Source organism: Hippopotamus amphibius, chromosome 2 (genome assembly GCF_030028045.1).
Source record: "Hippopotamus amphibius kiboko isolate mHipAmp2 chromosome 2, mHipAmp2.hap2, whole genome shotgun sequence".
NCBI classification, from domain to species: domain Eukaryota; kingdom Metazoa; phylum Chordata; class Mammalia; order Artiodactyla; family Hippopotamidae; genus Hippopotamus; species Hippopotamus amphibius.
In genome coordinates this window covers 185043429-185067012 of record NC_080187.1, presented here as the reverse complement: position 1 = coordinate 185067012, position 23584 = coordinate 185043429, and the positions used below count along the sequence as shown (strand labels likewise).

The window sequence follows — 23584 nt, the reverse complement described above, 5'->3', positions numbered from 1 at the left end:
GAAGTTTAGAGTTGAACCCAACCAGGCTTTAAAGAAAGCAAAAGACTTTGGGGTGGGATGGAAGGAGAAAGAGACATTGGCACGAACAAAGGCTCATGAAGTGTATCACCTTGCAGGCGATGAGGCTGTTTTCTCCTCTTTTCTCACTATCACCATTCCTGCAGTGTTTCTTTCCTGGGTTTTGCCTTTCCTTTCTCTTGGTTATTTTCTTGCTCGCCCATAATCACGCTGAGGAGGTCACAGTCGTGTGTATGCAGGTTTCTATGTGCTGTCCCTGAGCTTGGGTGCTGGAGTGTAGGATGTGGTTATTCGGGCTGGTGAGTGCGGAAGGCCGTCTAAGGAACCCTTTGCCTCTGTCACGGGTGCTGTATGTGCAGAGAGCGTCTGCCTAGGGCTTTCGTGCTGGGGTCGGACGCGGCAAGCGGAACACCTCCGTGCTCGCGCGTTGTGAACACGGAAAGGGCAATCCCCTCCCAAAAGTGGGCGGAGCCAGGCCCTGACGAGGCGGGGCCGGGCTGAGGGGCGGAAGCTCAAAACTAGTGGCGGCGGAAGCGGGGCAAGATGGCGGCGCCCAGGTGGTCCTAGAGCGAGTAGGTTGCTGGGCTGGCGGGACGGACTGCAGGAGATCTCGGAGGAGGGCTCTGGTACAGGGTATCCAGTTCTTTGTCGGAGCCTGCCCCAGTGTCTTTGGTCTGGCCAGGAGAGGCCGCGGCTTCGTTGGTGCGGAGATCCTGGGCACGGCCCTCCACCCCGCGGGCAGCGTAGGCTGAGACTCCGTGATTTCTCTTTGCTCATGAGGGTGGTCCAGGAGCGCGCGCGACCGTAGAGCCCTAGGGAGCCTTGTGGGGCCCGACAGAGTATAAGTCTTGAACTGCTTTGATGAAAATTATTCCTAAGTATTTTATTCTTTTCGATGCTATTGTAAGTAGAATTGTTTTCTTAATATCATTTTTGATTGTTCTTTAATAGTGTATAGAAATACAAATGATTTTTATATATTGATCTTTTATAGCCAAAGATTTTTAATAATTTGAGTACTTTTAGGCCAGGCATGTCCCCACCAGTTTGATACCGAATCATCACTCCCTGGTATGACACCTATATCCTCCTGGCTCCTGACAGCGTTTTCCTTAGGTCCCCTATGGTTGTTCCTGAGAGTTTTTACCATCCACAGATTGTAAACAACCTAAGTTGGCAGTAAATATTGTTCCTGGGCTATTGACATCAGGGAGGGCTAAGTAAGGAGGGAATGGCAATAAGGTATGAATGAGGAGGAATGAGTCCACATGAACCCAGGGAAAAGGAGCCTTCTCTGATGCACAAAAAAGAGAATCAGGGTTCAGTTGCAGAGGGCCCATCATCTTTATTGCTTTTAGGGGTGAATGAGAGTGAATCCCCTACACTGAAGCAGTGCTGGAAAGAATCGCACTAGGGAGGCAACTGGAGTGTCAAGATGCTGTCGAGACCAAAGCCAGGGGAGTCTGAGGTGGACCTGCTGCGCTTCCAGAGTCAGTTTCTTGCAACTGGTGCAGCCCCAGCAGTACAACTGGTGAAGAAAGGAATTAGGAGAGGTGGTGATGCTAACCCGGACCAGCCTCCCCTGCAGGATCATCGGGATGTGGTGATGCTGGACAGTGAGTGGCTGTGGGTAGGAGGTTGGAAAGAAGGGAAGTACAACTTCACGGTCTTCTCCCTCTTCCTGATGTGGCTGGATTCCCCATCATTATTTCAGAACTGCATAATCTCTGTTGCTGCAGCTGCATTTTACATGTGAAGAAACGGAGGCTCAAAGAGGTTAATTACCTTGCCCAGGTGACACAGTTTGAGCCAGTGCTCCACAGCAGCTGCCTTTCTTTCTCTGGCTTCCCCCTAGCCCTCAGTCTCTTCCTGGGAAGATGTGAGTAACCTCACACCTGGGTTTTTTTCTTTCTCAGATCTCCCAGATTTGCCACCAGCTTTGGTTCCTGCTCCCCCAAAGAGAGCCAGGCCCAGCCCCAGCTGTCCCCTGCCTGAACATGAGGACCCTGAAGAGAGGCTGAACAGGCACGATCAGCACATCACTGCTGTCTTGACTAAGATTATTGTGCGTCTCACTCTGGTTGAGTGGGGTGAGGCATCCTAGGGTAGCAAGGATGTTGGGTGTGGGTGGTGAGCTTTACTGACTACAAAGTGATTCATAAAGATGGGACTTTATCCCCCAGCAGTCAGGTTGGGGGCTGGTTTAGAATCACTGTGCCTTAAGAAGCAAGGTGAGTTCATGACTCCCTAGGGTGAGGTTCTAGTCATATAGAACTGAGGCTAATGGGGTAAGGTCCAGCCTGGGGAAATCTCTGTATCTTCACTGCTTTGTTGCTGCAGGAACGAGATACAAGTTCAGTGGCTGTGAATCTGCCTGTGCCCAGTGGCGTTGCTTTCCCTCCTGTATTCCATCGCTCACAGGGGAGACAGGTAGGCTGAGGTGACCTTAGATGGTGTTTAGGGGACAGTCATGTAAGCATCATAGGGCATGTTCCCCAGGTAGATCATATTAATGATAAGTTCCATCATTAAAATAGCACTACACTAGGCACTTTATATGCATTATTTCATTTAATCGTCATAACAGCAATGTAATGTAGGTGTCATTATCTCCATTTTTCAATAAGGAAACTGATAACTTGTGCAACACCACACACCTAATAGATAGAAGAGCCAGAAATACAACCCAAATCTGTCAGACTTCAAAACCTATACTTCTATAGAGCCCTGCTTTTTCTCAGGACTGGGGTTGTGACCATTGGAGATTAAGCAATTCTCTTGTATCTCTTTGTTCCAGTGACCTTGGTATAAAGAGGTTGAGAAGAGAATGGGGTAATGAGCTTCAATCACCTGGGTTTTCTTTTTGCCCCATAGGGGAAGCCAACAACATCTGGTAAGAGAAGTATCTTTGCCCAGGAAATTGCAGCAAGGAGAGCATCTGAAGCCAAGGTCCCACCCGTTAGAGAAGTTACACCTACCTTGGACCCAGCAGAGGGTGAGCGGGGGTTGAAGAGGTTTGGGCTCAGCCTTTTTGTAATACACAATTGTAGAGTCATCTTTGGATGCACATCTTCCCTGCCTCAAATCCAAAGTGCATTTGAGCCATCTAAAGAGGAGCCACCCCATATCCCCACTTAGAGTACTGAGTATTGGCAGCTTGGGTCCACATCTGGGTCTTAGGTGCAGGGAGAAGGCAGGTCATTACTTGACTGTAGGAGAAAGGAAGAGGATAGAAGTGTCTGGTAGAGGCTGTAAAATAAAGACGTAGGCCAAGATTCTTTAACGATGCTAATTACTAGCAGAAGAACTGGGGGCAGGACCCTGGAGACAGACGGTTGCCTAGACATCCAAGGGAAGAGTCAGAAAGTGGGATGTTTCTGAGGGGAACTTCTAAGTCCAAGGGGAAAAATGAGTAGAGAGGTCATCACCCCCATCCAGCCCCAGGGTGCCTAGAGTCCTGTGCCACCGCCAGGGGTGGTCTCTACTCTGTGCCTGGGAAAACTCTGGGGCCTCCATCCATCTCCAGAGCTAATGGGATTAGAGAAGAGGGCCAGAAGGCCTAGTTGGGGTGAAACAATGAAACTGATTGTATCCTTCTTCCAGGTGCTGCAACCTGTGGGGCACCCACACCTAAGGAGCAGGGCAGCCAGCTTCCATGGAACATCTGCAGCTTCCAGGGACCCCATCTGATTACAGGGAAGGGGCTCAAAACCCCGAAGGCTGAGCAGGAAGCCCAGACCATCCATGAAGAAAACGTAGCAAGACTGCAAGCCATGGCTCCGGAGGAGATCCTGCAGGAACAGCAGCGGTTACTGGCTCAGCTTGGTATGGGTACAAGCCTTTCCTACCAAGACCATGCTAGGAACGGACTGCCCTTTATTGAGGAAGGCGCACTGTGAGTGCCAGGCAGAGTACTTTATAATGCATTTCATTCTGTCCTCAAACTTCCTGTGAGGCAGGTGGTACCAACCTCATTTATTTATGAAAAACAAAAACAAAAACTGAGGCTCAAAACTTTAAGAAGTTCTCCCCTGGGTCACACAGCCTGGTATGACATCCTGTTAAGGAACACTAATGATATGTAAACCCAGGTCTACCTGGTCTCGTGCGCTGTGCTCTTAACCACTATACCATGTATACTGTACTACCACAGTGTAGTATACACTGTATTTTGGCTGCACTCTAATGCAACTACAGGGTACTCTATTATGTGATGCTGTGCTATACTATACCTCCCTCCTAGTTTCTGTTCACCAAAACAGTAGTGCAAAGTCAATCTTGTTCCAAACTGTGTATCTGGCACTTATATGGAGCATAGCATATGTTAGGTTTTTAGTGAATATTTGTGTGTAAATAAGTAAAATAGCTGAAAGTGAGAAACTATTTCCCTAAATGCCTTCTTTTTGGCCCTAGTCAGCAATGATTTCATTTATTCCACAGCCCGTTACTTCGGACCTCTGACCTGAAGCCTAGCACAGGGATGGGCAGAGAGGCCTGGACCAGGGGACTGTGAAGAATGGAGGGATAGGTGGGCAAGCAGGTCCCATGACAGATATAGGTCATCGAGGCTGCAAGAGAGCCCAAGGGGCTCAGGCCAGGGCTGGGAAGTGGCTTGTCTTGACCTTAGCGCCCACAGACAGGCAGTATTCAACAGGTTTCAGGTCTATAGGAGGCTGGGGAGAATCTGCCCCCACCCACTCTCCCCTCCACACTCTCTTCTAGATCCCAGCTTGGTTGCCTTCTTAAGATCTCACAACCGCACCTGTGAGCAGGCGGAAGAGAAGACCGCGGGGGAGCAGAGGCCAGGAGGACCCTCTGCTGAGGTCACTGGAAAGGAGCCTATTGCGCCAGCTTCTGCCAGTGAGCCTAGGCAGGAAGATGTGCTGGAGCCAGGAGCCCCAGGTTTGGAGGAAGAGGGGACTTTTGGGGAATGAAAGTAGAGGAAAGTATTCCTTTTCCTAGGCCTGGCAGATGGGAAGAGAGAGAATCTTCTCTGTCCTTGAACATCTAATGTTAATCCTCATTATCCGCTTGAGCTCAGTTTTCATTTGCTGATGCATATGTTCTTCCTGCACATGCTTCCTGTTTTCCTGTCCTGTTACTGCTCCTTCTCCCCCTTCCCTAGTAAGAGACAGTACAGTGCAATGGCTTAATGGCTCTTCCCCCACCAGACCATCTGCCCCCTGCCTTTGCAGTAGCTGCCCCAGCTCTGGCTCCATCCATCCCACAGTTCTTTCTGCCTCTGCTCTTAGTGTTGGGAGGATAATGGCAAGGTGGCGGGAGAGGAAGGGTCTGACGTAGGTCTTGTGAACATGCCAGACCTGAAGCAGAGAGGCCAGTGGAAGCCCTCATATTCCAGGAACTGGATTATTTTATTAGTGATGAACAAAAGAAGAACTGAATTAGGAGAGCTGGGAACCTCCTGCCCCCGGATGAGCTCTAGGCCAGCTGAGCAGGTTGGATGGGGTTTGGGTGGGGTGAGGAAGAAGGAGGACATTGCAGGTATGTGTTTCTGTATCTTGCTCTGCTAAAGTATAGCTGCCCCTTACTCATTGTCCCCACTGCCCTGCTCCTTTAGAAGGTCGGTACTAGAGAGTGGAGAACTGTGGTTTCTCTGCTGTATGTGGTCCTCCCTTCCGCCTCTGCTCCCTGTCTCTTCTCTTCCTTATCTTGTCTGCTTCGTCTTTCTCCTCCCAACAGATCTTTGGGGTCAGCAAGGGGCTAGAGCCCAGGACAGGGCGTGTTTCTGCCATATCAGACATTCCAGCCCCTGGGCTATTCTGAGGGCAGAGGCTGCCAGACCCTTGGGCAGAGGTGGAGGTGGCAGCTGCTGGATGATGGCCGGGACCCTGGTGGATCAGTGAGCTGAGCCCCTTAGGGAACACTACTCTGCTTCCATGTCGCAGCTCTGGCACTGCCCGTGACTCCGCAGAAAGAGTGGCTGCACATGGACACTGTTGAGCTGGAGAAGCTCCATTGGACCCAGGACCTGCCTGCAGTACGGCGGCAGCAGACTCAGGAGGTGAGGAGGGCCGGCTGGCCTGCAAGGGCAAGGTGGGGTGAGAGTGAGTGGGGCTGCTGCTCTTGCATCCAGAACTCAGGCCCTTCTCTTCCCCCGAGCTTGAGAAACATCTCTCCTTTGTGCTCAGCCCGCTCTTCTTGCCTGGCCCCTACGGCCAGAGGAGCCCCACTTCCGGTCAGAGGTAGAGTCAGGACCTAGGTCCTGAGAGGCCTGGGATTAAAGGTGAGGAATGTGTGTGGGGAATTGCTGCTGCCTGCAGCCCATGGTCCTCTTTCTCTACCCATTAGAGGATGCAGGCCCGATTCAGTCTTCAGGGAGAGCTGCTGGCCCCCGATGTGGACCTTCCCACCCATCTGGGCCTGCACCACCATGGAGAGGAGGCAGAGGTGAGATGTGGGGTCCAGGCCGTACTGGGCAGCTCTCAGGAAGTACTTTTAATAACCATGTGGAGAAGGACCGCTGCTCAGCTGCCTTGGCCCTTCTGTACGCCCTGTTCCAGTTCATGGCCTCGCTGTCCTTTTGGTTCTTTTTTTTTTTTTTTAATATTTATTTACTTATTTGACCGCTCTGGGTCTTACTTGTGGCATGTGGGATCTTCGTTGCCACATGCAGGATCGTCAGTTGCAGCATGCGAACTCTTAGTTGCAGCATGTGGGATCTAGTTCCCTGACCAGGGATCGAACCCAGGCCCCCTGCGTTGGGAGCTTGGAGTCTTAACCACTGGACCACCAGGGAAGTTCCTGTCCTTTCAGTTCTTAGGCTTGGAATCTTTTTCCTTCCCTCACATTCCAGTGAGTTGTCAGAACTTGCCAATGCTCTGTTTGTCACCTCCCCGCCCCCGGTGCTTCCTTGATCAGAGCCTTGCTCCCTCTTGTCTGCTCAGTCTCCATGTTCCACTCACTCTGTCTTGCCATTCGCTCCCCCACAGGGCTGCCATACCGATTTCCTCTGGCCCCGCTCAGGCTGTCCCTTGCCTCAGAAGGTTTCATCACTCAGGGAATGCTCCCAGAATAAGGCCTTGGCTCCTCAACCCGACGGAACAGTCCTTCCGCCATCTGTCCCTGCTGACCCCACGGCTCTGCCTCCCTCACTCCTGCTGCACATTCTGCTGCATTCTCCCCACTTACCCCCTGTGCTCAAGGGCCTCCAGGGCTCAGTTCCTGAAGCCCACTGCAGGGAATGCCTTCACCCTCTGCTGCATGCAGGGCCATCAGAGCTCTGCACATCCACTGAGACCACATCACTTTTCCAGGTCCCCCTTCTCTCTCTCTCCTGTTCTGTGGTTGCAAATTAAACGCCGTTTACTACATCCCTCCCAGTCTGCCTTATGCTGTGGTTGCTTGTGTGCAAGTCTTATTTTCTTTACCAGTTTGAGGATCCATGAAGAGCAGAGGCAAGAGACATCGCTTACTTTTCTTTGTCTTCACCTTGACACCTGACTCAGTGCATGACACATGGGGGTTGCGTATGTTGGTGGGTGCTATCCTGTGTCTTGGCTGCGTCTGATTTCTTGTTCCTATTCCAGAGAGCAGGGTACTCCCTTCAGGAGCTGTTTCACCTGACTCGCAGCCAGGTGTCCCAGCAAAGAGCACTAGCACTGCATGTGTTGGCGCAGGTCATTAGCAGGGTAAGTGGACTGTTGGCCTGGTCCTGCCCACCCCCCACCCCTTAGATTTTTCCCACCTCCTGCCTATTTCACTCTGACTCACTGGCCCGTACACCAGCTGTCTGTGGGTCTCACTGGGAATGGGACAAACCCAGGGTCCTAGGTGGGTGAGTGAAGGGTTTAGGACAAAGACTGTAACTTCAGCATATTCAGCAAGGTTTTATCCTCTTACCGTCAAGGCCCAGGCTGGTGAATTTGGGGACCGGCTAATGGGCAGTGTCTTGCACCTCCTTTTGGATGCTGGTTTCCTCTTCTTGCTGCGCTTCTCCCTGGATGACAGAATAGATGGAGTCATCGCAGCTGCTGTCCGGGCTCTTCGGGTTCTGCTGGTGGCTCCTGGAGATGAGGTACAGCAGGCACAGGAATGAGGCTTCGAGGCATCAGGCTCTGTGCGCCTTCTGCTGGGCCTGCCCTCATTGGTGACGCTTTGCCAGGCAGAGCACAGAACGGGGTGGCCGCGGCAGCACCTTCTCCTAAGGGCCCCAAAGCCTAGGAGCCTTGCCTCTGTCCTTTGTGGGTGGCTTTGCTCTCTACTTCTGGACCCGCTTCCTGGCCTGATCCCTTCTTCCTCTTCCCACCTTCACACTCTTCCCTCTGGCAGGGGCTCCTTGACAGCACCTTTTCTTGGTACCATGGAACTTTGGTGTTCCCTCTGATGCCCAGCCAGGAGGACAAGGAGGACGAGGATGAGGATGAAGAGCCCCCAGCAGAAAAGGCAAAAAGGAAGAGCCCTGAGGAAGGAAACCGGCCTCCATCTGACCTGGCCCGACGTGATGTCATCAAGGTAAAAGTGCTGGGGCAGTTGTCCTGGTCCCATGACCTCCAGGGCCAGCCTATGTTGGACAGGAGGGGTCATCAAGGCCTGGGACCCAGTTGTATCTGGCAGTGGGTTCGTGTCTCTAATCCTCAGGGGCTCCTGGCTACCAGCCTGCTGCCTCGGCTGCGCTACGTGCTGGAGGTGACCTGTCCGGGACCTGCTGTGGTGCTCGACATCCTGGCCGTGCTCATCCGCCTGGCCCGGCATTCCCTGGAGTCCGCCACAAGGGTGAGAGAGGCAGGGACTGGGCAAAGAGCCTCGCTGGGCCTGCTCTTGACCCTCAGCCTCCCTGCCTTTCTCTCCTTCCTGGCCTGCACAGGTCCTGGAGTGCCCTCGGCTGATAGAGACCGTGGTTCGAGAGTTCCTGCCCACCAGCTGGTCCCCCATGGGAGTAGGACCTACCCCCAGTCTACACAGAGTGCCCTGTGCTTCTGCCATGAAACTGCTTCGTGTCCTCGCCTCAGCTGGTCGGAATATTGCTGCCCGGCTGGTGAGCAGGACACAGGGCAAGGGATGGGGGCTTGAGACAGGGCTGGGCTGGGGACTAAGCATGGCCCCTGCACTCTGGGTGGCCCAGTCAGGCCATCTTTCTCTTTGTATCTGTTCCAGTTGCCTAGAAATGCAATAGAAACCCCCAGGCAGGAACCTAGCCACCTGGAGCCTAGTGTATCCCATAGGCCTGCTATGCTCTCATTATGTGAAGGGAAGGCTCTCTGTTCCCTGGGCCCAGGCCAGGAGGGCCACATATAAATAGGGATCCATCACCCGTAGCCAAGTAGCCCTGGAAAAGATGCCCAGCAAGTGCTTGCTAAAACGAAGGAGGGAAGAAGGGAGGGATGGATGAGATAGTTTCACCCTAGTGCAGAACTATGACCCTGTGGCACCAGAGGGGCCCCAGCAGGGCTGAGTTGAGCCAGTCTCTGTAGTGAGAGAACCTGAGGCTTGGAACTTGAGGCTCCCAGCTGGTCCTGATCCCCAGACTCTCTGTCCACCCACAGTTGAGCGGTTTTGACCTCCGGAGTCGCCTGTGCCGCTTTATAGCTGAGGCTCCCCAGGATCTGGCCTTGCCCCCAGAGGAAGCCGAGATGCTGAGCACGGAAGCCTTCCGGCTGTGGGCTGTGACCGCCTCCTATGGCCAGGGCAGTGACCTTTACAGGTGAGGAGAGACAAGGGTAGGCTCCCTCTCAGACCCCTCTGGCTCTGCACTCTGGCCTGAACTGATGATTCAGCCTTGCTCCAGGTTCAAGCTCGAAGGGAGGCTGAGCGTGAGAGAGAGGTGATTCTGGGAGGAAGGAAGAGGACTTGGGAGTCAGGACTAGCCAGGGGAGAGTGGAACAAAGCTGGCTTAACCACGTTCTGTGCACCACAGCATTGGTATCTTGGTGAAATCAGATTTAAATTCCCTATGGTGGGGAAAGTCTTGAGGGGTTGCCTCCTTGCCTTCAGCCCCCAGCCTTCCTGCTTAAAGACTTCCCAGAGTCCCCTGGGCCTTCTTCCTGCTCCTCCTCAGTCAGACAGCAGATGCCCAGGGCGGGGCCTTGTTTTGTGTTTTCCGTCTCCATCTCCCTTCTCACTCTGAAGGGCGGTCCTTCTCCCCCAACCAGGGAGCTATACCCTGTGCTGATGCGAGCCCTGCAAGCTGCGCCGAAGGAGCTCAGCAGCCAGCCCCCTCGGCCCCTGGCCCTGCAGAGGATAGCCTCACTGCTCACCCTTCTCACCCAGCTGACCCTGGCAGCCGGCAGCACCGCCCCTGAACCCGGCAGGTAGGCTCTAGCCCTGAGCTGCCAGCGGGGACATCCTGCCAGGAGCTCTGGGACCGGTGGGGGTGCTCCCCCACAGGGAGAGGGTGGCCAGAGCTTAGAGGGGAGTCCAGACAGCCAGATCCTCACTGTGGCCCCTTTCGGCTCTCCTGTAGTGACTCTGCTGAGGCCAGCCTGTCGGCCACCCCTTGCTCAATCACTTGGACACAGGTGTCTGGGCTCCAGCCTCTCGTAGAGCCGTGTCTAAGACAGACCTTGAAGTTGCTGCCCAGACCTGAGATGTGGAGCGCCCTGGGCCCAGTGCCCACTGCCTGCCTGCTCTTCCTGGATGCCTACTACCAGGCCTGGAGCCAGCAGGTGAGTGTCGAATGCCTGCCTTCCACCGTCCTGGGTGCCCTGCCTCCTTCTTAGTGCTCCACTCTCTTTCTCCCTGTCTCCACCTCTCCATACCTCCCTCCTTGTCCTCCACCTTTTCCCTCCTTTCTTCCTCTTTCCACCTCCACATCCAGTGGAGTTTCCAAGGAGCCATGTTGGTGGGGACCAGAGAACCCCAAATAGCAGATCAGTCTCTCTGGAGCCTTTATGCTCTCTCAAGACCCCTAGACAGTGGGTGCCAGAGCAACCTCAGGGTCTTCTTTCCCTCCAGAAGGGTCAGAAGGCAGAAACCTCTCAACACTGACTCTTGGACGCTTGGAATTGTGGGCGTGGCCTGGGTACACAGTGTCTGGGAGAATGGGGGTCCTGGGCCATCGGCTCAGTGCGCCTCTTGGTCTTCCAGCCAGGCTTGTGCCCAGGGGATTGGCTTCAGGACATGGAGCGCCTGTCAGAGGAGTTGCTGCTGCCCCTGCTGAGCCAGCCTCCTCTGGGCAGCCTGTGGGATGCGCTGGGGTATGTACTGTGTGTGTGGTGGGCGGGGGGCGGGGCGGGGGGGGGAGGCAGTTTTGCTCCTTGTGGGGCTCCTGGGCCTAGCTCCCTGGTGCATCCCAGGTGGAACCCCTCAGCTTGAGGGAAACCTGAATCCCCAGCAGGCAGCAGCTGGGGGCTCCAAGGAACATGGGCACGGGTCTGTCTGGCCAAGTTCCTGCTGGCCTTGGTTGTCGACCAAGCAGCTCTTTCCAGCCTGGTACACATCAGGCCAGAGCCCCTCTCAGCTTCTCCATTCTGCCTCCAGGTGCTGCTCCCCTCTCTGCAACCCACAGTCCTGTGCTCTGGCCCCTGAAGCTCTCTCCAGCCTCGTGTCACTGCGCTGCGCAGGAGGCCACCCACCTCTCAGTCTGGCTGGCTCAGCCTCACCCTTCCCATTCCTCACGGCCCTTCTCTCTCTTTTCAACACCCTGGGCCGGATCCACAGGGGGCTGTGTGGCCAGGTGAGGCTGGGCGCCTGGTTGGTGGGGCCAGGCAGGAGGCCAAGATGGCAGGAGTCAGAACGGGGGACGGCGCCCCTTGGGGAAGAGAGCCCTCTTCTGCCAGCACCCATTTTTCTGAGTTTGGGTGGGGAAGGGGCAACTGGGGAGCCCCAGAGGGCATCACAGTCACCTTCTGAATCTGGAGCTTGCTTTTCCTCAGCTGGCTACCGTATTGGCAGCCCCAGGACTCCAGAACTACTTCCGCCGATGTGTGGCTCCTATGGCTGCTCCACATCTCACAGCCTTCTCTGCGTGGGCTCTGCGCCACGAATACCACCTGCAGTACCTGGCACTCACCCTGGCCCAGAGAGCGGTGGGTGCCCCCAACCCCCCATACTTCTGTCCCCACCCCCACTCCCCATTATCCCCATCCTGCTTCTCCGGAACTTGTGCTGCTCCTGGCAGGCCATGCAGTTCCTTCTTTCCTACAGACATGCCCAGGACCTGTGCCCATCAGCACATACTCTCTTCTTCATTGCTCTTCGCTTTGTCCCCCCACACCCCCGCTGCCTGCTCCCTCTTCCCCCCTCTTCTGTCCACAGGCAACACTCCAGCCAGTGTCAGCCACCAGTGCCGCCCTCTATCACGGCATGGCCTTGGCCCTACTGAGCCGGCTGCTGCCTGGAAGCGAGCACCTCGCCCATGAGCTCCTACTGAGCTGTGTGTTCCGGCTGGAGTTCCTCCCGTAAGTCTAGGGTTGGTGGCATCAACTCAGCCCTTTGAGAGGCTGCTGTGGCGGTTGACAGAGCAGCCCTGAATTTGGAGCCAGGAGACCTGGGTTTAATTCCCTTTTTTCCATGGATTACACTTAACCTGTGTGAGTTTCCGTTTCCTCATTACTGAAGTGAGGGTGAGGATAACATGCTAGAGTATTATCATGAGACTCATGTGACTGCGTGGCTGGAAAATGGTTATAAATTAGCAGTACGCTTGTAACAGCTAACAGTTACTCAGTGCTTACTCTTTGTCTGGTCATCCCTTAACTGTCTCTATTTTAATTGTTTTACCTGTACCGTGAGATGGGTATTATTATTATTATTATTATCCCCACTTTACTATGAGGAAACTGAGACACAGGGAAGTTCTGTAAACGTGCACCTAAGTGACTGGCTCTAGTGTCCATCCTCTTAACTGCTATACGCACTACATGGAAGCTTATTAGGGGAACAGGGAGGAGCAGGATTAGACCTGGGAGCCTCTGGGAAGCCCTGGAGAGCTGGCATGGCCTCGTAGTTCTAGCCCTCATTTTTGATTTTTGGGTTCTGTTACAGGGAAAGAGCATCAGGGGGTCCAGAGGCAGCCGACTTCTCTGACCGTCTATCCTTAGGGAACGGCAGGGCCCTCGGGTGTGGGCGAGGGGCTCTACTAGCTCAGGCCTGCCAGGACCTCCCCAGCATCCGCAGCTGCTACCTGGCCCACTGCTCACTGGCCCGAGCCAGCCTGCTAGCGTCTCAAGCCTTGTACCGAGGGGAGCTCCAGCGAGTCCCCGCCCTGCTGCTCCCTGTGCCTAAGGAGCTTCTGCTGCCCACTGACTGGCCTTTCCTGCCATTGATTCAGCTCTACCATCGGGCCTCAGACACCCCCTCGGGGCTGCCTCCTGCTGACACTGTGGGCACAGCCATGCGGGCCCTGCAGTGGGTGCTAGTCCTGGAGAGCTGGCGTCCCCAGGCCCTCTGGGCTGTGCCTCCTGCTGCCCGCCTGGCACGGCTCATGTGTATGTTCCTGGTGGACAGTGAATTGTTCCGGGAGACCCCAATACAACGTCTGGTGGCAGCCCTCCTGGCCTGGCTCTGCCAGCCTGAAGTCCTACCAAGCCTCAACCTGGATTGCCCACTTCCTGGCCTGACATCTTTCCCGGACCTCTATGCCGATTTCCTGGAGCATTTTGAGGCTGTGTCTTTTGGGGACCACCTCTTTGGGGCTCTGGTTCTCCTCCCTCTGCAGCGTCGGTTCAGTGTCACCTTGCGCCTCGCCCTCTTTGGGGAGCACGTGGGAGCCTTGCGAGCTCTGGGCCTGCCTCTGACCCAGGTACTTTCTCAGCCCAGCAGGGCCCACCATGGGCGTCCTGCCCTGGGCCTCGGAGGCAGTCCTGAGCCGTGGGGAGCTCTGCTGGACCTCAGGCTCCTTGTCTTACCTCCTGGAGGCTTTGAGGCGATTGAGAGAATCCATGAAAAGGGTTTAGCGTGGATTCTGGCACACAGCAGGTGTTCGTTATTATTAGCAAGGCACCGCTTCTTGCTGATGAGGTGCTACAGTCTGTAAAAGATGTACTAAAACCAACATGGTTCTCAATTATTCAGATTCTAGCTGTTAAGCCAGGATTCAGAGAAGGGAAAGATCAAAGTGGGCTTCTCATGAAGAGAAGGCTTTGTGGAAGAAGTGGGAATTGACCTGGGCACAGAAAGTTAGGTAGAATTTGGATTGTTATGGAGAAAGCTGGAATGTATTTGGTGGAACAGCATAAGCAAAAGCTCAGAGGCAGGAAGGAATATGACAGGATGGGAGGAGGAAGGAGTCTAGAACAGATATCAGCTTGGGAACTTGTTGGAAACAAAGCTAGTAAAGTCTTAGAGGACCTTAGATATCAGGCTAAGGAGTTAAACTTGCAAGCTGTAAGGAATTACTAATTTTTTTAAGATTTGGTTTTTTATTTTCATTATAACTTATTTTGGTAAGCTTGAAATATAAACATTTTAATACATGTATGTAATGTGTAGATGTATATTTTGTATAAAAAAATGAAAAGAAAATATGAAATATTTCTAAGAATTAAAAAGAACGTTACAAGGAATTCCCTGGTGGTCCGGTGATTAGGACTCTGCATTCTCACTGCCAAGGGCCCAGGTTCGATCCCTGGTTGGGAAACTGAAATCCCACATGCTGTGTGGTGTGGCCAAAGGAAAAAGAATAGATTAAAAAAAAAAAAAAAAAAAGAATGTTACAGGTACCCATAATCACACTGCCCAGTGGTAACTATTTTGATTTTGATTTATCTTTTTTTAGTCTTTTTTTTTTTGGCTGCACTGCACAGCCTACGGGATCTTAGTTCCCTGACCAGGGATCAAACCTGTACTCCCTGCTGTGGAAGCACAGAGTCCTAACCTTCACTGGATCGCCAGGGAAGTCCCTGTGCATATATATTTTTATAAAATTGGGATCACTGCATAATGTTTTCTTCATTTAACGTTACATAATAAGTATTTCTCGCATCATTAAATAGTCTGAGTCAATAGTTTTATTACATAATACTCCCTTGTGCAGGTGCATCCCAGTTTATTTTATCAGAACCCCTTAGTGGGCATGAAAGTTGCTTCTGATTTTTTGCTATTTTAAGTAACACTGTGATAAACACCATTGGACATAAACTCACGATCTTTTCTGAGTGGAATTAAGAATAATTTTTTAGAAACAGAATTACTATTCCAAAGAACATGAGCTTTTGAAAGGTTTGGTAATAGAATTGAGCAGCTGACAATGACATTTTGAAACTTTAAATTAAACAGGTAGTGGTAGCAGTAGAAATTCACAACTGCTTATAGTTTTCCCGGTTTCCGCTGCTTTCCTGGTGTTTAGTCTTTAGCTTTGATCCTTGTGGTAGAGAGGGACGGATGTCTGTCTAGGACCAGATCTCTGCCCTCATGATTTGGTTCATGTGACCATCAACCGTCCACCCTGTTTTCCAGTGGTACACATCCCCACCCTCACCCTCAGCTTGTCTCATTTCCCTGTCACAGTTGCCTGTGTCCCTGGAGTGCTACACAGCGCCTCCTGAAGACAACCTGGCCCTCCTTCAGCTCTACTTCCGGGCTCTGGTTACTGGTGCACTCCATCCACGCTGGTGCCCTGTGCTCTATGCTGTGGCTGTGGCTCATATCAACAGCTTCATCTTCTCCCAGGACCCAAAGAGCTCAGTAAGTTACATCCCCTTCTCCAGAGGGAGGAAGGGAGCCTACAGTTTAACTGGGCCAGCTGGGGAGGAGGCGAGCGCCAGGCCAGGACAGTGATAGGCCCTTGGCCCGGTGCCACCTCTGCCTGTCCTGCCTCTAGGACGAGATAAAGGCTGCCCGCAGGAGCATGCTGCAGAAAACTTGGCTGCTGGCAGATGAGGTAAGGCAGGGCACATCTTGGAGGGGGGAGAATGAAGGGTCTTGTGGAACAGAGATCTCAACGGGATCTCACTACCCACTTCATAAAGTTTCTTCCTTCTCTGCAGGGTCTCCGGCAGCACCTTCTCCACTATAAGCTTCCTAATTCTTCCCTTCCAGAGGGTTTTGAGCTGTATCCCCAGTTGCCCCTTTTGCGTCAGCAGTACCTCCAGAAACTGATTTCAGGGTTGCTCCAACATGGGGTATCAGAGACCTAGCAGAGCTGCTGCAGGTGCAGAGATGGATACATTCTCTTGGAGTTCACCAACAGATGCCTGGCCAGAGAGAAGGGCTGTGTGTCCTAAGAGCGGGCAGGAAACAAAAGAGTAGAAGGCTTGCCTTCCTGGGAGCAGGATCTTTGAGCTTTTTTGGAACAGGGTGAGCCTACCCTTATATCCTGATATCCAGAGCTCAGGATCTGGGACTTCTGAGGGTCTGTGCTGGGAGTGAAGGGTGGCTTAGCTACATACCCCTTCTTGGGCATAAGACAAACTAACTACACCTCTTTCCCTCTCCCCACCCGAGGCCAGAGTATATAAATACTGGAACTGTGCGTTGAAGTAAAGAATTTTTTTAATCTTCTGGGAATCTGATTTGGGCTGATTTCGGATGTATTAGTTCAGGATTGGTATCGAGGGATGGGTTTTCCCTAGGGAAAGTAGGACTACTGTGAGAGAGATGGGGGAGGAATCATGAATTAGGGGTTGAAAACTGAGTCCACATCTGGGACAACAAAAATGTGGGTCCCAGTTCTGAAGTAAAGCCACACCAGGGCAATGCTGTTGGGAATGAGGGCACTTTTTTTTTTTTTAAGCTAAACTTTATTATTATTATTATTTATTTGGCCATGCAGCATATGGGATCTTAGTTCCCCAACCAGGAATTGAAGCCACGCCCCTTGCAGTGCAAGCGCGGAGTCTTAACCGCTGGACTGCCAGGGACGTTCCCAAGAGGGCCCTTCTAATAGGATGCTCTCAGCAGTCCACTTGGAGTGTAGGTATCCTTAATGAGGTCAGCATCTTGTCTCCTCATAGCTTCCTGTTCCCATCAATTGCTATCCTGAGACAAGAAGCAGCCAAAAATCACACTGGTGCAGTAGCTATCTGTCTTAAATATGTTTGGGCTGTGGTAATAGAATACCACAGGCTGGGTGACTTCTGAGCAACAGATGTTTGCTTCTCACAATTTTAGAGACTGGGAAGTCTGAGATCAAGGTGCTGGCAGATTTGGTATCTGGTGAAGACCTGCTTTCTGGTTCATAGACAGCTCTCCCATGGCAGCAGGGACAAGGGAACTCTCTGGGGCCTCTTTTTCTGGGCCTCTTGGCTTGTAGGATATCAGTTCCCCGACCAGGGATTGAACTGGGGCCACGGCAGTGAAAGCGCCAAGTCCTGACCACTAGGCAACCAGGGAACTCCCCTGGGGCCTCTTTTTATAAGGCCACTAATCCCATTCCACTCATGAAGGTGGAACCCTTGGGACTTAATCACTTTCCAAAGGCCCCACTTCCAAATATGCTCAATTTGGGGATTCATTTCCAGTGCATGAATTTGGTGGTGGGGCTGAGGTGGGCAGTAGGGAGGGTGTAGAACATTGTTTATAGTGCTGTTCTACAACACCCCTTACACTCTGGACTTTATTGGTGGTAGGCAAAGCCTGGAAAGGAGTGGATCAGAAAATACATTCTGGCTCATCGGTTTATCTCTTCCTTTTGGCAGTTTCTAGGTTGTTCTTTTGTCTGAATTCCAACACTAAGCTTTCTTACAGTATCATTTGCTGTGTGAGTGACATTAGTTACCATCATCGTGTTTACAGGTCAGGGTGAGTGCTGTATGCCCTCAGTAGGCAGAGAACCCACTCCCCGTAAACAGAGCTGCTGAACACAGAATTATGTATGTTTTACTAGGCAACTCCCATATTTGCAAAGAGCAGTACTTCTCAAACTGCGTGAAAAGAAATCACTTGGACGGTGTGTTGTAGCAGATCACTGGGCCCTACCGCCAGTATTTCTGATTCAGTAGGTCTAGCGTGAAACCCAAGAATTTACATTTCTAACAAGTTCCCAGGTGCTGCTGCTGTACAGAACCAACCACACTTTGAGAACCATTAGCTTACAGGGACCTTGCAAAATAAATTCTGGGACCTCATAGTGAAACTTAAATAGAGCATGGGTACCAGTCTTTTAAAAAAAATCACTGTATGTCTACACCCAGCACTATACGCTCAGAGACTACCAAGTAGCTACTACTATAACTTCTTTTCTTCAGTGTTTTATATCAAGCAGGCCTCAGCCTTCAAAATTGGTATTTTGAGCAAAAAAATGAGGAAGACACAAAACCACCTGACAGTGTGTGGCCCTGTCAGTTATCAGGTTCTTTGTGGTTTACAGAGCAACTTCCCTTCCTACGGTTTTGCAGGTGGTAGAGAAACTGTCTCAGGGAAGTTGTGATCTCTTCACCAAAACCAAATGACTAGGGATGCAGGATCTTAGTTCCCCAACCAGGGATTGAACTGGTGCCCTCTGCAGTGGAACCACAGAGTCCTAACCACTGGACCACCAGGGAATTCCTAGCATGCTGGTGTTCTGACATCAGGTGCAGGCTTTCACCAAATCACAGTAAGGAGTTATGTGCACAGAGTTGACACAGGAAACAGAATTGTAGAGGTGAACCCTTTGCATCCCGGAGACCTAACTGGGAGTAGTCAGGCTGGCTTTAGGACCCAGCGGTCTCCAACAAGCAGCTGGACGAAGTCGCAAGGTCTGAGCCTGCAACTCTGGCTGCAGTGGGTCAGGCCCCTCCTGCCGGCTGCTTCTGTGGCTCAGATCCAAGGGTAAGTGCCTTTTGGCAGTCAGGGAACCATCATGTTAGGCCTGGGGACAGCAGTCAAGACAGACGGGCTCCTGTAGAGGCCTCGAACCCTTGCAGCCAAAGCTCCTAGGTCAGTGCATGGGGAGCACAGGTGGAGAAGTGCGGTGGGTGCCTAAACCCAAGAATCCAGATCTCAGCTGGGGAAGGAGGGACAGACCCTGGGGTCTCAGCACTGCCTGGGGGCAGAACCACCCAGCTGAGTCAAGAAAAAGATGGGGGACCTGTAGGACCCAGCTCAGTGCAGTGCCCAAATCATCCTCTGGGAAGGGCTCTTGGGAGAAAAGTGAGCACCAACACCACCCCTCACCCGGCCTTTGGCGACCAGAGTTGGCTTGGGACCGGCTTCCATGTGCTGGTTTGCCCTGGCTGGGTGGGAATAGGGGTGTGGCTGCCAGAGGCTAGGGCAGGCTTCGCTTCATCTCCCACACCCTGTTAACATCTGTGCCCTCTCCAAACCCTGCCATCACCCCATCACCTTTCAGGTGCCATTCTCTGCTCCAGCTTGGGGCCCCAGGCACCTTTTCTCCCATCCTCGCCCTTGCTGCTTCCTGCTCCAAGCGTCTGGGTCCCGAGCATCACCACTCTGCCTAGCAGCTTTGAGCCAGCCTCTTCCAATTCCACGAGGTGAGCTGCGAGCTCCTTCCTCCCTTCTCCCACCGTGGCAGACTCTCAGGCCAGGGCAGGTGCACAAGACCCTTTCCTCCCTCCCTGCTTCCAGGCATGGAGGGGTGTTAGCTGCTCACCAACACAAATAGTGGGGCCGGGACTACAGCGGCAGCAGTGTGGTGGTGACTGTAGGAGCCACCGGGCCTCTGAAAGGCGTGCAGTTGTGGCGGACGCGGGGCGCCGGCCAGTATATGTAAGTGCGGAGCAGAAATAGACGTGGTTGGTGATCTGCGAATCTGAGGTTCTGTTGTCAGGGGAATTAAGGCTACGTGCGCACCACTTTGCGTCTTGGGGTATTACGTAGTGACAGGCGGCCGGGGCGGGGGGGGGGGGGGTGGCAATAGTGGCCACCAAATTAGCCATACCCAGGAGCCTGTTCCCGCCAAGTGGAGTGTCCCTAACCAGCGGCTGCCGCAGGGGTGTCTTGAGCCTCCCTCCATCTCCATTAAGCTTCTCAAAATACGTAAAATCTAACTTTATGGTGCGCCTACCTAGTCTCCCCATTCCTTCAAAATCGCCCTCTAAAGTCCCTCAGATAAGAACTTCTGGAGCTGCCTCTGTCACCAATCTCTGCCCTAGGCGGGCGGCCCGAGGACCGATAGTCAAGGGACTGGGGACTCAGCACCTGCTTTCCGCAGGATCTCCGCCTGTGGAGCCGCGGACGGCAAAGGTGCCAAGGACCACCTATCAGCGGCGCATGGAGTCTTCCTCTCCGCGGTATTCTCCTTGGCCGCGGGGAGCTGCCTTGCATCCTCGGGGGGCAGCAGGGAGAGGACGCCTGTCCCTGAGCAAGCGGAACCAGTGAGAGGACGGCGGCTCAAGCACCCCAGGGCGTGGACTGGGTGGAGGGAGCGGGCGCTCCTCCGGGTTCAGACCTCCCCGGCCCCCGCCGATTCCGGCGCCTGACATCTGCAGGGAAGCCGGGAGAGCCAGCTCTTCTGCCCGGGAAAGTTTCCACTGATGAGCACCCGGCGACGGATGGGATCGAAGGGATTCCGGGATTGCGACGCTGGACAGGAGGCGGCGGGGGTGGTGGGGGCGCCAACCACATCTTTCGGGTACTTGCTTGCCTCGGCGCGGGCCGCTCCAGCGCTCCGTGTTGGGGTCCCATAGCTTCCCCTGGGCGCGCACGCACACGAGCTCCTTGGCGTCCCCGGAGCTCTGGGCCTGTCTGCGAGCCCCTTTACTTACTTTAGCCCCCCAGGCGGGAGCCGTCGCCCAGCGCGCAGATCCTCACTCGACGGCTGGAGGCCGCGCCCCGGAAGGCCGCTGCCGCGTAGCTGCGCCCCAGCGAGCCGGAGCCGCTGCTGGTGGCGCCTCAGCAGGCGGTCAGGCGTACCTGAGACCGGACTCAGGCCGCCCCCGAAAAGCTGCAGGACCGCTCGGCGGCGCTCGGGAGCAGCGGGAGAGGCGGGGCGGCGGGTGAGGGCGCGCGGGCTGCGGGGAGAGGAGGGCGTGCTCCCCATCCCCTTGGCCGACCATCCCGCGGTCTGTCCGTGGGTGAAGGGGGCGGCTAGACCTCTCCTCCCGCCGGCCGTTCACCGCGGGAGGGACCGGAGTGGGGTCAGGGCTGCGCAGAGGCCTGGGCTACGCTTGGCTGGGCCACAGCCGGCGGCTTCGGGGGAGGCGGCGGCCGCGGTGGCGGCTACAGGGGTAGGTGCACCGTTGGAGCTGGGCGGCCCTGAGAGTGAAATGAGGTTAGGGCCTTGGAACAGACCTAGTCCCTCGGAAGATAGCTGGGAAGGGTGTTGAGCCCCGCTCCAGGTCAGAGCAGGTAAAGTAATAGCTGTGAAAATGGTGCACATCACACATGCAGACAGGACTCCCTCGATTTTCTTTTACATCCAGGACCTTTAAACAATAGGTTCCGTCCTTGATCTGCAGCAGTCCCAGGAACTTAGAGCTGGCTGTGTGAGCAAGCTGAGCAGTGAGGCAGAAAGGTAGGGATAGTTTAAGTCAGCAGTTCTCAAAATGTGGTGGTCCCTGAGCCAGGAGCATCCGCACCACCTAAGAAGTTGTTAGAAATGCAATCCTTCAGCCCCCTTCAAACTACTGAATTTTAGTTAATCTGTGTTTTAGTCAATCCTCTAGGTGATTCTAATACACTCCAGAGGTCGGAAACCACTGCTATAAAGAAACAGAGCCTTTGTGTCTGTCTGGGCTGTACTGTTCATAAGTACTTTATACACATCATCTCCATTATCACAGAAGTGGACTATGTGGGTTGGGCCTCTTCCGTTTTATAGCTGAGGACATGAGATTAAAGAGGTTCAGAAAGACACAGAGCCATCCCAGCCAACATAAGCCAGGCCTTCAGATTCCTGCTGATTACTCCTTCCCCACCTCCCTGGCCCCTCAGCTCCCACATGTACTGGCAGCACCTGTACTGTAATGTGAGTGTAGAGAAGGCCACACTGGGGTTTCCACTGGGAGTCTCCGGCTTCCCCATTGTTCATAAGCCAGCTTCCCAGCTGTGAGATAGCTGTGTGCCCCCACATTTCCCCCATCTTGTAGCCAAACCCTCTATCTCTTTCAGTCTCCAGGGGGTGATGCCTCGGAGACTGACATCCTCTGGACTGATGGGGAAGATGGGGTATCCTTCATACACCCCAACAGAGATCTCTACCTGCAGCCTCTGGCAGATGTTGAACCCTATCCCCCACCTTTCAGCTAGCTTAGCCCTTTTCCTCAGTCCCTCACATCTGAGCCACCAACTCTGCACTGTGAACTACCTGGTCTTGCATAGCACAGGAATACTTGGGAACTGGGCTGTTAGTTGTAATGCCAGGATGCGGCATTCTGGTCTGCTTGTCAAATATCTCTTGCTGTGAATTCTCTTCAACTACATGCAAGATCAAGGATCCCAGAAAAGGAAGCATACAGGCTTGACAGAAGTCCCCCAAGCTCTCCCACCCACCCTAAATGCCTGGTGCTTCTCCTTGTTTCAAAGTCCAGGGCTAAAATCAACCACAAGGATGGAAAAAGTTCATATGTCCTCCACCCTCACCCTGCAATATCAGTTCTTTTAGTCATAGACATGGAGAGCCATGGAGAGGTGGAGATTTGACTGTACCTCAGTTGCAGTTATTGCCTTTTCAAAGCCTGCTAATGGCTGGCAGAGCTCCAGTTGGCCAAATGCATGTGCCCAGAGGGCATGGAGCTGGCTGAGGATAACATCACCTGCATGGGTATGTCCTGCCTGTGTCTGAGGTCTGGACTCCTGGGGCCATGGGCTGGAAGGAGCAGCAGGGCACGGGAAGGATGCCTGCTGTGTGCCTGGCAACATGTTAGGTGTGGGGCAGGGGGTTGGAGGTGCATCAGTGCAGGCTCTGCCTTCAAGGAGCACATAGTCTAGTGGTCTAGTGTGGGAGGGGAGATAGCTGTCACTACCTCTAGACATCTACATTTATATCCCACCCCACCCCCTTACCTCACTGTGTTGTAGGTCTTTTGGGGTGCTGCTCTGGGACATCTTCCCACTGGGCTACATGCCCTAACCTGGGTGCACCAATCAGGAGGTGCTGGAATTTGTCGCCTGAGGGGGATGGGTGGACCCTCTCAGGGGCTGTCCAGGGCCTGTGTGAGTATGGAGTGTTGCCTCAGGAGGGAGGTCTTTCACAGCCATGCGCTGGCATAAACTCCTGCCTCTCCCCAGGTACCGTATCATGACCCAGTGTTGGCAGCATCAGCTTGAACGTCACCCTAGTTTTGCCAGCAACTTGGAAGTCTTCAATACTGCACTCAGGTGTGCCCCCCTGACCTTCCCTGACCATCCTGGGCTTGGGGGTCAGGAGGGAAGCCATCAAACAATCCTGTGGCCCCCTGCTCCCCTACCCTCCCATTACAGAACCCTGCTGTGCTGAATTCACCCCTTCCAATGGAGCTGGGACCCATCCTGGAGGAGGAAGGGCTGGGAAGCCTGTCTCTGGGCGGCCTAAGGTCTCCACAGACCCGGGAACCAAGTCTGGGAAGCGTGAAGAGCTGGGGAGGGAGCCTCCTTGGCCCCTGGCTGCTCCTGGGCCTCAAGTCCTCCAAATCCAGTGGTCTCCAACCTCAGAAACTTTGGAATCCCAGCTATGGCTCCTGAGTCCCAAAGGGCCCTGAGGGTGAGGACTCTGGCATTGAAAATGGTAGCAGTTCCTCCCTGCACTCCTCCCCAGGCTTCTAAGTGTCTCTGTCCCCTGCAGTCTGTGCTGCATGTCTGGGCCTGTCTC

At 53.7% G+C, this 23584-nt stretch overlaps 2 protein-coding genes across 5 annotated transcripts; both read left to right on the top strand.

The window, feature by feature from the left end:
- The first annotated feature begins 545 nt into the window (after positions 1-545).
- On the top strand, positions 546-16419 carry RPAP1 (RNA polymerase II associated protein 1). 4 transcript variants are annotated; one of them, XM_057724456.1, is made up of 25 exons: positions 546-590; positions 1377-1634; positions 1935-2083; positions 2359-2448; positions 2893-3013; positions 3622-3843; positions 4741-4920; positions 5925-6040; positions 6328-6426; positions 7566-7667; positions 7886-8053; positions 8308-8490; positions 8617-8751; positions 8843-9013; positions 9522-9679; positions 10128-10286; positions 10439-10640; positions 11062-11171; positions 11455-11650; positions 11850-12002; positions 12232-12374; positions 12961-13717; positions 15424-15600; positions 15737-15796; positions 15903-16419. In XM_057724456.1, exons 2-25 carry the CDS (start codon positions 1454-1456, stop codon positions 16050-16052), a joined length of 4182 nt encoding a protein of 1393 aa, XP_057580439.1. In that variant the 5' UTR covers positions 546-590; positions 1377-1453; the 3' UTR covers positions 16053-16419. The 4 variants fall into 4 exon arrangements, with proteins under 4 accessions (XP_057580439.1, XP_057580440.1, XP_057580438.1 ...); XM_057724457.1 differs by lacking the exon at positions 546-590 and adding an exon at positions 614-761; XM_057724455.1 differs by lacking the exon at positions 546-590 and adding an exon at positions 782-921.
- A 2363-nt stretch (positions 16420-18782) lies between these two features.
- On the top strand, positions 18783-23457 carry LTK (leukocyte receptor tyrosine kinase). Its single transcript, XM_057720792.1, is given in 13 exon segments — positions 18783-18803; positions 19460-19563; positions 20009-20115; positions 20118-20158; positions 20286-20319; positions 20322-20428; positions 20651-20792; positions 21914-22014; positions 22414-22580; positions 22816-22950; positions 23026-23093; positions 23096-23115; positions 23218-23457. Coding segments are annotated over 13 exon segments (1287 nt in total).
- Positions 23458-23584: the final 127 nt, after the last annotated feature.

Bases quoted from the DNA above. Each gene is read 5' to 3' on its own strand.
- RPAP1 (XM_057724456.1), top strand. From the start codon at position 1,454: ATGCTGTCGAGACCAAAGCCAGGGGAGTCTGAGGTGGACCTGCTGCGC. The intron at 13,718-15,423 runs GTACTTTCTCAG...TCCCTGTCACAG, and splicing joins TGGGCCTGCCTCTGACCCAG to TTGCCTGTGTCCCTGGAGTG. The intron at 15,797-15,902 runs GTAAGGCAGGGC...CCTTCTCTGCAG, and splicing joins CTTGGCTGCTGGCAGATGAG to GGTCTCCGGCAGCACCTTCT.